The sequence below is a fragment of the Nuphar pumila genome, chromosome 17, assembly GCF_984573655.1.
Source record: "Nuphar pumila chromosome 17, dmNupPumi1.hap1.1, whole genome shotgun sequence".
NCBI classification, from domain to species: domain Eukaryota; kingdom Viridiplantae; phylum Streptophyta; class Magnoliopsida; order Nymphaeales; family Nymphaeaceae; genus Nuphar; species Nuphar pumila.
The window spans coordinates 65,649,043-65,663,049 of record NC_143265.1 but is presented as its reverse complement, the minus strand read 5'-3'; the positions used below and the strand labels follow the sequence as shown (position 1 = coordinate 65,663,049).

At 42.2% G+C, this 14,007-nt stretch overlaps 1 protein-coding gene across 1 annotated transcript; it reads left to right on the top strand.

Moving 5' to 3' along the window:
* The first annotated feature begins 971 nt into the window (after window positions 1-971).
* Window positions 972-11,374, top strand: LOC149812072 (putative beta-D-xylosidase 7). The gene is made up of 6 exons (XM_089993839.1): window positions 972-1,497; window positions 2,053-2,337; window positions 3,125-3,294; window positions 9,380-9,477; window positions 9,674-10,441; window positions 10,650-11,374. The coding sequence occupies exons 1-6, from the start codon at window positions 1,087-1,089 to the stop codon at window positions 11,240-11,242; spliced, it is 2,325 nt and encodes a 774-aa protein (XP_089849965.1). The 5' UTR covers window positions 972-1,086; the 3' UTR covers window positions 11,243-11,374.
* The last annotated feature ends 2,633 nt before the right edge of the window (window positions 11,375-14,007 follow it).

The window sequence follows — 14,007 nt, the reverse complement described above, 5'->3', positions numbered from 1 at the left end:
CCCCGTGGTCCACTGCCATCCCTAGTAACAGGAGTCTCAACAGCAACTATATTATAAAAAAAGAAGATTAAGCTAAGAAAGAATATTAATATCTAAAATTTGTATTAAATTCAAAATAATGCTGCCTAAAGGTAGATTGTAATCCTTCCAGACGAGTCAAATAACTTGAAGCCACTGAAAATCGACCATCTTTAGTGTGAGGTGAGCCCATTTAATGTCACTTCCAGATCCATCCAAATTCAACCCATTATCCCTTCTTCCAACTGTGGTTTATTGCCCAGTTCCGTTAATGTAATGGAGATTAGCAGGTGAGGTGAAGGGCGTGGCATCAAGTAGCTGCGAGGGCTTACTTTTCAACAAAGGTAACGCGTGAAATAAAGCGCTAAAGAACAAATCAGATTGATTCTCTGGTCACTCCAACCTCGCAATTTAACACCTGGGTTATGCAGTATAGTACAATACAATACAATAGAATAAAAATAGTCACGGATTTTCGTAACCTATGGCTTCTGTTTTAGGTCGGTGACGGTGGGTGTGTCTTCTTAGTTCTTCCTCCCACCTTTCAAATTCTACAGCAACAATACAAGTATATGACATCTTAATCTTTACATGATCCACCACAAAGAAATGAATAATAGAGAGAGAGAGAGAGTGATCTTGACATAAGGTTTGGGCTGCATCTTGTAGAAAAAAAAGAAAAGAAAAACTTACGCAGCCTAATAAGATAGGGTTCATTATTGGGCCCAGTCCGTCTGAGTCGAGACGTGGACCTCACCATCCACGAACCCAAACCAGCCCTCCCACGCTGTTGCTTCCAGTCCACGAAGGGTCGTTTTCGTCAAGACACGATCAGTCGCTGTTGTGCATTTTATATAGGCAAAGAGAAGGAGGGAGTGAGGTGAAGGGATTCTCTTTTCTTGGAACTCAAACCCCCAAAACCAAGAGAGCTCGTACATTTCGGTCATGACTCCTGCAAAGCGAGCATTTTAGAAAGCATTTCTCCCTGCCCCTCCCCATAAATTTACTCTTTAGAAGCTGTTTATTATTCAGCTTTGAACCCTTCATCATCCTCTGATCCTTTTTGCAATGGAGCTGGTTGGTTCTTGGATGACTACCCTCTTCTTTTTCTTCACTCTACTACTGCCACTCTTTCTCACCCCCGCCTTTTCGAGGCCGCCTTTCGCCTGCGATCCATCCGATCCCGCCACTCGTTCTCGTCATTTCTGCAAGGTTTCCCTTCCCATCGACTCCAGAGTGAAGGACTTGGTGTCTCGCCTCACGCTGGATGAGAAGGTTTCCCAGCTGGTGAACACCGCTCCTGGGATACCCAGGTTGGGCATCCCCGCCTATGAGTGGTGGTCTGAATCCTTGCACGGTGTCTCTGGAAGCGGCCGCGGGATTCACTTCAATGGAAGGATAACCTCCGCTACCAGTTTCCCCCAAGTCATTCTCACGGCTGCTTCTTTCAATGCCCTTCATTGGTATCAGATTGGACAGGTTGGTTACTTTTCATACCACAATGAATCTCTCTCCCCCTCTTTTTTTCTCTACGGCAACATGTATTTATGACTATGGACGTAACGAGATAAGACTAAAGCCATGAGTAGCTCCTACGACAGTCTTTATCTTCTAAACCGAGCTAAACGGCTTCAAAAGAGGAAGTTTCCAGTGTTTGCTTAGTCCAAACTCACGGACTTAATCGCATGCGGCTTAGTTGAAAACATGTATTTTTTTTCATGTATGGACGTGTATTTAGAGCCATCGAAAATCAAGGTTTCTTGTCAAATCGATTCGATCCGAAGCATGATTTTAGTGAATAAAAGATGCTGAAGACATCTACAGCTTAAGCTTAAGCAAAAGACACGCACAACTATGTTTTTCACAAGTGTTTGAGACGGTTTAAGACATCAACTGCTTAGGAGCTACTCATCAAGAGCTTAGAAATTTTAATCGATGTCCATCATCTGTTGATCGACTTTTTGATTTGCTGCTGCTTCTTCTTCCTTTCTCTCTCTCATTTTGATGATGAAATGGTGATGTTGGTGCCGACAGGCGATTGGGATCGAAGCTCGAGCGCTGTATAATGCGGGTCAGGCGAGTGGGTTGACGTTCTGGGCGCCTAACATAAACATATTCAGGGACCCCAGATGGGGGAGAGGCCAAGAGACGCCGGGCGAGGACCCTTTGGTGAGCAGCAGGTATGCCGCTGCCTATGTGAGGGGAGTGCAGGGCGATGGCCGCGGCGGTCTTCTCCGTGCCTCTGCTTGCTGCAAACACTTCACTGCTTATGATTTGGATCACTGGAAAGGGACCACTCGCTATGTCTTCAATGCGATGGTGAGCCACCACATTTCTTCTTTTTTTGCCCTTTCCTAATCCTTCCTCTTTTTCTATGTTTTCCCATCTTTTCTCTCTCTCTCTCTCTCTCTCTCTCTCTGTCTCTTTTTCTTATTTGTCAATGGTTTTCCTCACAGTACAGCAGTAAGAATAAAAAGGATAGATGACTACCATCACATTATTGCTATACATGTTAGACGGGTCCGAGATATATTTTCTTTCAAAAACTCTTGTTACCCACATGTCGTTTCAAAAATGCCAAAAACCAGACAGTCCTCTGCACTATTAGTGAAACAGAGCTGGGCCCGTTTCCATTGATTTTGGCCATGGTTAAAGTTATGATTTGCTAGCTTATATTATATTATCATCTCGCAAAAGCCAGCCAAAGACTTCGAAGATCTTTGGTGAGATTGACATATTCCTACAGGCAAGTTCATTCATTGCCCTCACTGCTACTACTGTATGTATTTAATGGCTAGATTTGGTTAAAAAAAAAAGTGGAAGCTGCATCTTCAAATAGCTTTTTATTTGCGGTTTTTTTTTTTAAGAATTTTTTTAAAAGGCGCATCTAAAGTTTTGGCAATGATAAAAAACGACAACTAAGTTTTGAATATTATTGAAAAACACACAAGTTTACAGATTTTCATCGATTTAATGAAGACAGAGTTACTGATTTACCCACAAAGCCAGTATTTTTCTTTTTGAAAAGTGCGTTGAAAGTTTTGATGTGTGTAGTTGATGTTTGGTGAGAGTTGGTGGTATTCACTGTTTCAATGGGGGAGTGCAGGTGTCGATGCAAGACTTGGCAGACACATACCAACCGCCGTTTCAGAGCTGCGTGGAGAAGGGGCAGGCCAGCGGGATGATGTGTTCGTATAACCGCGTGAACGGAGTCCCGACGTGCGCCGATTCAAACCTTCTGTCTGCCACGGCCAGGGGTCGCTGGGGTTTCAACGGGTAAGCCCCTCACTCTCACCCTCATCCTACCCACACTCCCCACTCCCACAGCACCAACTTTGTTTTTTCTCACTTAAAGTACTGCAAGCACGCAAGGCTCAGGTTGGTTAACCATAGGCAAGTCACATGCTTGAGTGTCCAGCCACAGGCACAGTCTCGGTTGGCAATTGAGCCTCCCTAGAGCCAATTTTAAGCAAGACCCTCAGGGAGCCAGTCCAATTCCAGTTGCCGCTCTCATAAATGGTCGTCCATGTAACACGACTCTTCTAACAGGTCACCGCACCCGCGTGCTAAACTTAGACACGGCTTATTTTGTGTCAGGTAAATTCAACTACAGATACTTCATTTTTGTCCAAAAGTAAATTAACTTAACTCTAACCAAGTTCAACCCTATTTATGTTTCCTTTATAAATGCATAAATGCACACACATCCAATATTGTTAACTTAAAACTGTTATAATATATATATATATATATATATATATTCTTCTCGCACCCAGCACCTAAGTTTTTTTTAAAGTGCCTAATCTCTGCATCCGCACCTATGTGACATAGATGGTCGTAGTATTGCATTAGTAATGGCCCTGTTATAGTTACAGGCTTACAGTGATGAGTGGTATTTTCGATTTACTGCAATTTTCCTGTATGTATCCAAATGCTAGGAATTGGATTTTTTATTGTCGAAAAAACACAACTCTGGTGAGGTGTTAAAAATTGTCACATTTGAATGCTCCAAAAAACTTGCTCACATGTCTCAATCAAACAATCCAAGGTCGATCCTCACTGTAAATGTTTGTACATATGTTTCCTCAATAAACTGAGGGGGCTTGATCCCCCAGTAGGGGTGGCAAAATCTGACCTGACCTGCCAATCCGCTTCTTAGCCAGGTTAGGGTTGGCTTAAACGGGTTCGTGTCATAAACGGGTAGACTCGCCTAACCTGTTTATTAAACGGGTCGTGTTCGTGTTAGGGGTATGCCAACCCGTTTGACCTGTTTAATAAACGGGTTAGGCGGGCGGGTCAACTCATTTACACGAACCCGTCAACCCGCAACCCACATATATATATATAACCCTAACTCCTGTTTGACCAATAGTCCGAACCAAACCAAATCGTAAACAAAAATGTCTATGTTATCGGGTTGACCCATTTAATAAACGGGTCGCCGTGTCGTGTAGTCGTGTCGACCCAACCCCTTAAACGTGTGGTGTCAGGTTACCCGTTTAATAAATGGGTCGTGTCCGTGTTTGCCACATCCAACCCATTTAATAAACGGGTCATGTTCGTGTTGAGGTATTCTGACCCGCAAACCCGCCGACCCGATTGCCACCCTTATCCCCCAGCTTTATTATCGAAAAAAAAAAGATGGATCCATACAAACCACATTTGTAAGGTTAAATTTATGAAAAAAAAGAGGAGTTTGTTTCATATGTTACAACGACCAATCGTGTCCCCCCCAAAAAAATATGATTCATACATAGCTAGGATTTACAATTAGGGATGCAAACCGGCTGGATCCAATATGTCACTTTTTATGATTTTTGGCTGTTTTGATCTGATCCAGATCCAACTTTTCATGTATTTAGTTGATCAGGATCCGATCCGTTTGCATCCAAGTACCAAGCAATATTTTTGATGTATTGAGAGTTTATCATGATGGATTCACATGACATGAAAACTCTGATAGCGGTAGGATAGATTTAATTAATTGCATGTCATTTAATATGCGAATAATGTGTTTTAATTGTTTGGGGACTGCATATTTATTCGTTTACATTTAAAAATATCTTTTGAATAATTAAAAAAAAAAGATTTGCGACGATGGTTTGTACCACGGTTCTCTAAACCCAAGTCTCATGTACACTTCGCGGCTTAGACTATTTTCTTGTGAATTTTGAAACTTGCCTTGGGAAAACTTGGTCGTGCCCATTCAATATGACCTACCCCAATGTCTTTAGACTAATTAGACGTGGACTTCAGGCGATTCAGACCAGCCTTTCTCAGCTCCTTTCAAACCTGACCTAGACCCAACCCGGCCTTTGTGGTATTCAAGCTTGGCCTGGGACTTGCTGGGTTTGGTCCTTATACATCGACTAGTACATGAGCCAGGCCACAGATTGGGCTTCATTGAATGATGCTTGAGGCCTACCTGAAACTTGGCCCATTTACTAATTGGGCCAGGTCATCCCATAAGTTCAGGCCTTCTTTGAAGAGGCATTTGTACATCTTAATTGTGAGCACCTCATGTAGGATGTGAACAGATTGAATCCAGTTCTGGTATGGACAATATCAATCTGACCTGACTAGGTATTTCAAAGAGAGGACAGTTTAGTGTAGCTCGTTATCTCTCTTGTCCACCGATCGAGATATAAGAGATATTTCATTAATATAAAAGATCAGATTACAAATTGATATCTAAAAGGATTCCAGGTTGAGATACACAACTTGACATACATGGCCAATAACAAACAAGATACACTGGAGTCTTATCTTTCCTTTTGTGAAACACACCTTGATATACATGGCCAATAACAAACAAGATACAATGGAGTCTATCTTTCCTTTTGTGAGAGACTTCTTAAGTAATGTCCCACTTGTCAATCCAAGTGAGTTGGCTTCCTTAACACGCCCCTGCGAGCTTTGCATGGGGTCCACCACGTTGAGCTTGTCACGAATGAGAAAACCGTGTAAATAAAAGAGTTTTTGTTAAGCCATCCACAAGCTGATGAAATGAATTTTACCTGAATATGGCGCCTTTCTGAACATGATCCCGAACAAAATAAAAGTCAATTTTCACATGTTTGGTGTGAGCGTGGAAAACTGGATTCATAATGACATATAACACATCAATGTTATCACACCAAAGAATTGGTGGGGCTGGAACAAGGAAGCCAAGTTTTTTTAAGGATGTAAGCCAAATGAGATCAGAGGCAACACATGCCAAAACTTTATATTCGGCCTCAATGCTTGATTGAGCCACTGTCTTATGTTTGCGTGAGAACCAGGATACAAGGTTAAGACCTAGAAAAAGAACAAATCCTCCTAAAGACTTTCGACCATCCAAGCAACCCATCCAGTCGACATCAGAGTAAGCACGAAGTTGCAAGGATGCATACCGCTTGAAGAGAAGACCATGGTGAAGAGTGTTCTTAAGATAACGCAATATATGCTTGACAACAGACAAATGTGTGACTATGGGTTGATGCATATATTGATAGACCTTATTAATGGCAAATGCAACAACAGGTCTGGTGATGGTGGGGGTACTACATTCCTCCAATAATGCTGTGATACAAGGCGACATCGTGAAATAAAGGAGAATCATTTTTTGATAACTTGGCACTGGGGTGCAGAGGAGTGAAAATAGGCTTGGCACTAGCCATAGAAGCCTTGCGAAGCAAACTAAGGGCTTATGTGCCTCGGCAAAGATGGAGGCCTGATAAAGCATAACTGATCTCGATGCCAAGGAATTAATTTAGGCAACCAAGATCTTTAATTAAAAAGATATGGCCTAAGTGGTGAATCAACTGTTGTACGGCAATAAACGAACTCCTCTCGATAATAATATCATCAAGATAAACCAATAAATATACAATAAGGCTATTTTCTTGAAAAATAAATAAGGCATCAGATTGAGAAATAAATTTTTTTTGAGATAGTAAATATGAGCTGAGACGTTGATACCAGGCATGAGGTGCCTATTTGAGTCCATAGAGGGACCAATCCAATTTTCACACATAATGAGGATAATGTGAATCCTTGAATCCTTGAGGTTGGCATATGCAAACATCTTTTGAAAGTAAACCATTCAAGAAAATATTATTAAAATTCAATTGATGAATATACCACTGTAGGAAAATGACAAGAGCAAGAACAACTTGAATGTTGGTTGATTTAATGAGAGGACTAAACGTCTTAAAGAAATCAATGTCATCTTCTTGATGAAAACCTTTGGCAAGTCGAGCCTTATAGCGAGCCACAAAGCCTTATACTTGGTGTGGTTTCAACGATGTGCTTATCTTTACGCTTAACTAGGTTATTCTATTCAAGTATGTGTGAGCATAAAAATCTGTGTAAGATGCCATGACTTCGTAGAAAATTTTTAAAAGCAAGTCCAATAAATTCACCACCATTGTCAGATTTAAAACATTTAATAAGAAACTGAAATTGCTTTTCAACTAGTTGCTTAAAGTTTTTCAAATACTAAAAAACTTGAGACTTAATATGCATAAGAAAGATCCACGAGAATCAAATTAAGTTATCCATGATGAGAAGATAATACTAAAAGCCTTCACGAGTTGTGATTGGAGCTGGTCCTTGGACATCAGCATGAATAAGCTCGAGTGGAGATGTTGCGGATGAGAGAGATCGTCCAAACAGGATTTTATGAGCTTTTCCAACTAGGCAACTTTTATGTACCTGTATTTGCATGTTTTTATTGAAAAAAAATTACATGCTTAGAATTTAAAAATGACACACTCTTCTTATTGGCGTGCCTAAGACGTTGATGTTAGAGATCAAAAGCTGTCGTTTTTCTTACATAGGTTGCCACCTTTAAATTTTTATCAGCTTTAATTGGGTAAATGCCTGCCTTAGTTTTTGTTCTTTTGAGATGAATCTTACCTGTTTGTCAATCCTTAACAAGGAATTCATAAAAGGTGAATTCAAATATGTCATCATTATCTTCAGTATATTGGCCTACAAATAAAAGATTTTTTGTGATGTTAAGAACATGCATGATTTTTTTCAAATCAAATGTAGATCCATTTGATGATAAAATAAGATTACTAGTGTGAAAGATGAGAAGCATCCTACCATTATCAATCATGATAAATTCACACCTTGATATTGAGATTTGTTTGAAAACTGTTGATCATCCATGGTAAGGTGATTTGTCGCATCGGTGTCGGGATACCAATAATCATCGGCAAATTTTTGAAGAGATATAGCTGTGAACGCTCTAAGAATGCCTCAATAATTTTTTAAGATATGGCCTCGTTTTTCACAATATTGGCATGTGATCGGTTTTCATTGAGCTTGAGGATTTTATATGCCTTGATTTGGGTTGGGCTAATTTTGATTGGAGTTTCTTTCTTGTGCCCTGCCTCAACCTCTCTAAAAGCCACGCTTATGGCCTTTAGAGGCATTGAAAGTTGTATGAGATGCTTCTTGTGTCTCTGCAAACAAATGAGTTAACGCGCTTGTGGTGATTGACATCACAAAGCTCTCATACTCAAGAGGAAGCCCGTTTAGGGCTATGTGAACCAAGTCTTCATCTTTCATTGAATGGTTGGTGGCATCAAGAGAATCGGCGAGGAATTTGATGTGATCCAAGTATAACAGTATATTCATATTTTCTTTCTTTATGAATGTTAGATCCTTTTTGAGGATCTCAAGTCTCAATAGAAATTGAGATTCATATGCTTTTTTCAGCACAAGCCATATGCTTCTGAGACTAAAAAACAGTTGCTTTGATCCAATTGATCGGTACCAAGCCATATGAGATACAACAATAAACTTATAGGGTTGATGCGAAGAACCATGAACTAATTTGAGGAGGTCTTGACTGAGCATGAAGGATTCCCAATTGAGATACACGACTTGATATACATGGCAAATAACAAACAAGATACAAAACATGATACACCTCAATTGATGTCAAATGTTTATATATATATATATATATATATATATATATATATATATATATATATATATATATATATATATATATATATATATATATATATAAGAACCCTCGCCTAAGCAGACCAAGAAAGGAAGGCACGCTCAATCACGTTCTCTTGCATATCCTAAAATTGTGTTGTTGAGAATCAACCTCATTTGAACTTGCCAATCCAAGAGAGTCGGTTTCCTTAACAGTATTGGCTAATTGTAATTGGATTTGGAATAAAAAAGGGTGCAAAGAATCCGGATTCAATTAGTTCACTAGAAAAGTTTTTTATATAATTGGTACAGATTATCGGATGGATTCAAATTTGAATGCAAATCGATCTTTTCAAGGATAGTAACTTGATGTCTTGTGTCATCGTTAGTTTGATTGTTTTCTGGTTCACGTAATCAGGTACATTACATCCGACTGCGATGCTGTTTCCATCATTCACGATGCTCAAGGTTATGCTGCCACCCCTGAAGATGCTGTTGGGGACGTCCTCAGAGCCGGTAATCTCTCTCTCTCTCTCTCTCTCTCTATATATATATATATATATATATATATATATATATATATATATATATATATATATATATATATATATATATATATATATATATATATATATATAGACCAGACCTTATAGCAACACGGTGAGGATGGTGTTGATGATGTTCTATGGTCCTTTTTTACATTCGTTGCCAGGCATGGACGTCAACTGCGGCCAGTATCTGCTGCTGCACACAAAGTCGGCAGTTCAACAAGGGAAGGTCAAGGTATCAGACATAGACAGGGCCCTTCACAACCTCTTCTCCGTGCGGATGAGGCTTGGTCTCTTCGATGGCAATCCATCGCGCCACCTGTTCGGTGCCATTGGCTCCGACCAAGTATGCTCCTCGGCGCATCAGAATCTGGCACTCGAAGCAGCTCGAGACGGCATCGTGCTCCTGAAAAACTCGGCCGGCCTTCTTCCGCTATCGAAACCGAGAGTCCGGTCGCTCGCAGTGATAGGCCCCAACGCCAACAACCCGCTGGTGATGGTAGGCAACTACGCCGGCCCTCCTTGCAAGGCCCTATCTCCTTTCGAAGCGCTGAAGAGATACGTTGCCGACGCTCGCTACTCCGCCGGCTGCGATTCGGTGGCCTGCTCCTCCGACGGACTGATCGGCCAGGCGGTGGGTGCGACCAGAGGCGCGGACCATGTCGTTCTATTCATGGGATTGGACCAAACTCAGGAAAGAGAAGAGGTGGACCGCGTGAGCCTGCTTCTCCCGGGGCAGCAGAGGAAGCTCATCGAGAGCGTCGCTGCTGCCGCGAGGTCGCCCGTCGTTCTCGTGTTGCTCTGCGGCGGTCCGGTGGACGTTTCCTTCGCCAAGTACAACCCGAAAATCGGCAGCATCTTGTGGGCTGGTTACCCGGGCGAAGCTGGCGGGGATGCCCTCGCAGAAATCATATTTGGGGAGCACAACCCTGGTACTGTTTTTCGCTTATTTTACTCCAGAGCCATCTTCTGTGTTTTGTGTTTTGCTTTTTGCACAGAAAATCGTTACTGCACGCACGCAGGCGCGATTTTTCTGTGTTTTGCATGGCCCAAGCACTTTGTAAAGTATACAGTCCCGATCACCTAACCGCCCACACCTCCTTGAATTAAATTAATGCTAACAGATCTCTTCTTGTCTAGGTGGAAGATTGCCAATGACTTGGTATCCTGAAGGTTTTACTAAGGTTCCCATGACTGACATGAGAATGCGACCGAACACTGCAACCGGCTATCCTGGCCGGACGTATCGATTCTACACAGGCAGGGAGGTGTTCGGATTCGGCTACGGGTTAAGTTACTCAACCTACTCTTATGAGTTCGTTTCTGTGACCAACCGCCCCTTCAATCTCTCCGGAAGTGGCACGGCCTTCCGAGTATCCTCTCAGTATCCGGAGACTGCCTACTACTACGACGTTGCAAAGATCGGAACTGAGATCTGCAATCAAATGAGATTCTCTGCAACCGTTGGAGTAAGCAACCATGGCGAAATGGACGGTCGTCATGCGGTTTTGCTGTTTTCTCGTGGAGACGATGCTCCTCCGGGCAGTCCCAAGAAGCAGTTGGTCAGTTTCGAGAGCGTTTACATCCGATCCGGCGAAAGGGCCGAGCTGGAGTTCGTGTTGGAGCCATGCGAGCACTTGAGCAGGGTCATGGAGGACGGGACCAAGATACTGCACGGTGGGTCTCATTTCTTGCTTGTTGGAGACCAGGAGCACCACTTCACACTTATATAAGCTTAGTTTTGGCTGCCGAAGCTTAGTTTTCTCTCTCTCTCTGCAGGGGGTGGGTGAAATAAAGTGGCTTCTTAAGTATGTATGTTGACTGCCAACGGCATTTAAAGTAGTTAAATATAGTTTTTTTCATGACGTGGACCCTCTCCAATTAAAGCAAAGAAAACCCTGGGTAGAGTTAGGGATGGCAGTGGACCAGGGGAAACTGACCCTGCCCAGCCTTGCCCCGTTTGGACCGGGGATGGAGGACATGAAACAGGGATGAAGGTTAAAATCAAAACTCGTGCGAGGATGGAGGCAGGAATGAACTTATGCTTTTACCTGCCCTGCTCCATTCCTGCCTTGCCCCGCTCCATCCGGTCCTCAATTCTTCTAAGGATGGCAATGGAGGGGAAGCGGGAATGGAGGACATGAAACAGGGATGGAGGTTAAAATCCAAACCCATGCGGGGATGGAGGCAGAGATGGAGGTCTGGATTTTGAGACGGGGCTGGGGTGAAAATCTTGCCCCCCCCCCCCCCCCCCCGCTTTCATCCACTGCCATCCCTAGGTAGAGCTCCACCTCTAAAAGCTACGGACACACTCGTGCACCAGCGGGATTTGATCCAGATGAATGCTCGAGTAATGGATGGTTATATGGGTAAGATATAGCCAATTTGTATAATCTTTTTAACTGCGAGAGTGGGGTTCATGCCGATGGAGATGCACTGTGAAGATTGAATATAACTAATGAATCAGTTATATACAATATGAACCTGAGCTTTTACGGTGACCCAATTGCTCATGCTTTTATTGGGGTAGGCAACATTTAGTGAAGGACGAGAGAAGCTCTCCATGCAGTGCTTGGGCCATCCAGCTTTTTGAGCCTTTGCCTGGCCCATCCTTTTACTTGGCCGGGTTTGATAAGTCCATTGCCCATTGACTGTTCATCGGTCCAGCCCACCTCGCCCAGCTTGTGCTTTAACTAAACAGATTTGTCGCCAATTCTCTGCTAAATTGAGCATGACTGAATCAGGTTTAAATCACGCTGCTATTGAACTCAGCCTGCACTAATGTTGATAAACTGAATCTGAGGCAAAGGCTATTCATGTCTTGAATGGCATATTTATACATATGAGCAATGTTGTCAGTATCGGTATTGGTCCTGTATAGTTTTGGCCAACGATTCAGGTGAATCGGCCGAAACCAATACTCAAGTGAATCATTATGAATCGGCAAAAAAAATAATTAAAAAATATTATGTGTCGATCAGAACATGATAAACAATTAAGATAATATTAAAAATAATAATTTTAAGTATACTTTTTGCATATATTAAAACATAACTAATTCAAGAGTGAAGCATATCGATTTTCTGCCGATATGCACAGATACTGACAACATTGCATATGAACATAATCAAACAAAAGTAAGTAGACAGGACAGTGAATGCTTCATCGTTTTCATGTCATGATGACGCTAGAAGCAAGTGGAGTTGGCATTATCTTCATGGCCGGGATCCAGTCCTCCCTGTTGTCGTACACTACTGAGATCTCATTGTTGTTTTGTTCATATCTGGCCATGTAGATCTACATGGTCAAGTTAGCAAATATTGACAGTTGAATAACTCGAATCCAACTGATTTAGAAGGTATCTTGGATCACTTGCGTTGGGAAGTTAAGGTGAGGGCTCAAAGCAAGTGGCCAGACATTCTCATGGATTGGATTAGGAAGTGCAGATCCATGCCTTATGTCACACGGCTATCTTTTTCGCTTAGCTTATGTGCGGCCTGTACGTCCAACCCTGGGAGTGCAGTAGCTTTCTGTCATGAGCACTCCATTAAGTGATCAGCCTGTGCCACCCACACAAGGCCTTTGGTGCAAGAAGCTTAAGGCAACCCCCAAAACCAATCCGCAGCACACACACAAATGGGGCAAGGACTCGCTGGTAAGTTTATTGCTTAGCACTTAGTGCAATTCTCCCTAATTTTCCCTCCCTTTCTCCCTTAGCTGAAAGGATCCTTATATAGGTTACTATGTCGATTGGGCTGGGTGCCCTGATAATCAGGGGTTTATTATTGGTTACCATGTTTATTTTGGATCCAACTTGATTTCATGGGGCTTCTAAGAAATAATCAACTAGTTCTATCTAGTGTTGAGGCAGAGTACAAGTCATTAGCCACTGTTGTTAAACTGATATCGTTTTGCTATCTCATGCGTGATCTTTTTCATGGTTGATCTTACTTGCTTATACTATGATACTATTAATTAATGCTTTATATATGCCGTCTACTCCTATTTTTAATGTTGGGATTCAAAGCAGGTTATATGTTCCCCCCCCCCCCCCCCGAACAGGGCAGTTAGCTACATCTCATGTTCGGGGGTCCCAAAGAGCACCACGTATGTAAGCATGTGTGTCTCGTATCCCCATGTTTGTCAGCATTAATTAGCATTGGAGTTTGATGCGATTGCAAAGACTTAAGTACCCTCTCCTCCATTGGTGCCAAAAAAAATGGCGATTCTTGAAAAGGAGTGGTTGTAAAGACTTAAGTGCTCCAAAGATGATTATTTAAGACCCAGTCTCTGCACTGCAGGATTATCTGAGAAAGAAATCTCCCCTAGAGGAGGCCATGAACATCAACCCTCTCACTCTCTCTCTCCCTTCTATTTCTGCTTCTATGCACATCCAACAGAAGATCTTACATTGCTCCATCAAGCACCGGCTGACCTGCACATTGATTGTTGTGGAGCCTGATTCAGAGTTTTTACCCTTACAGGAGGAGGGTTTGGG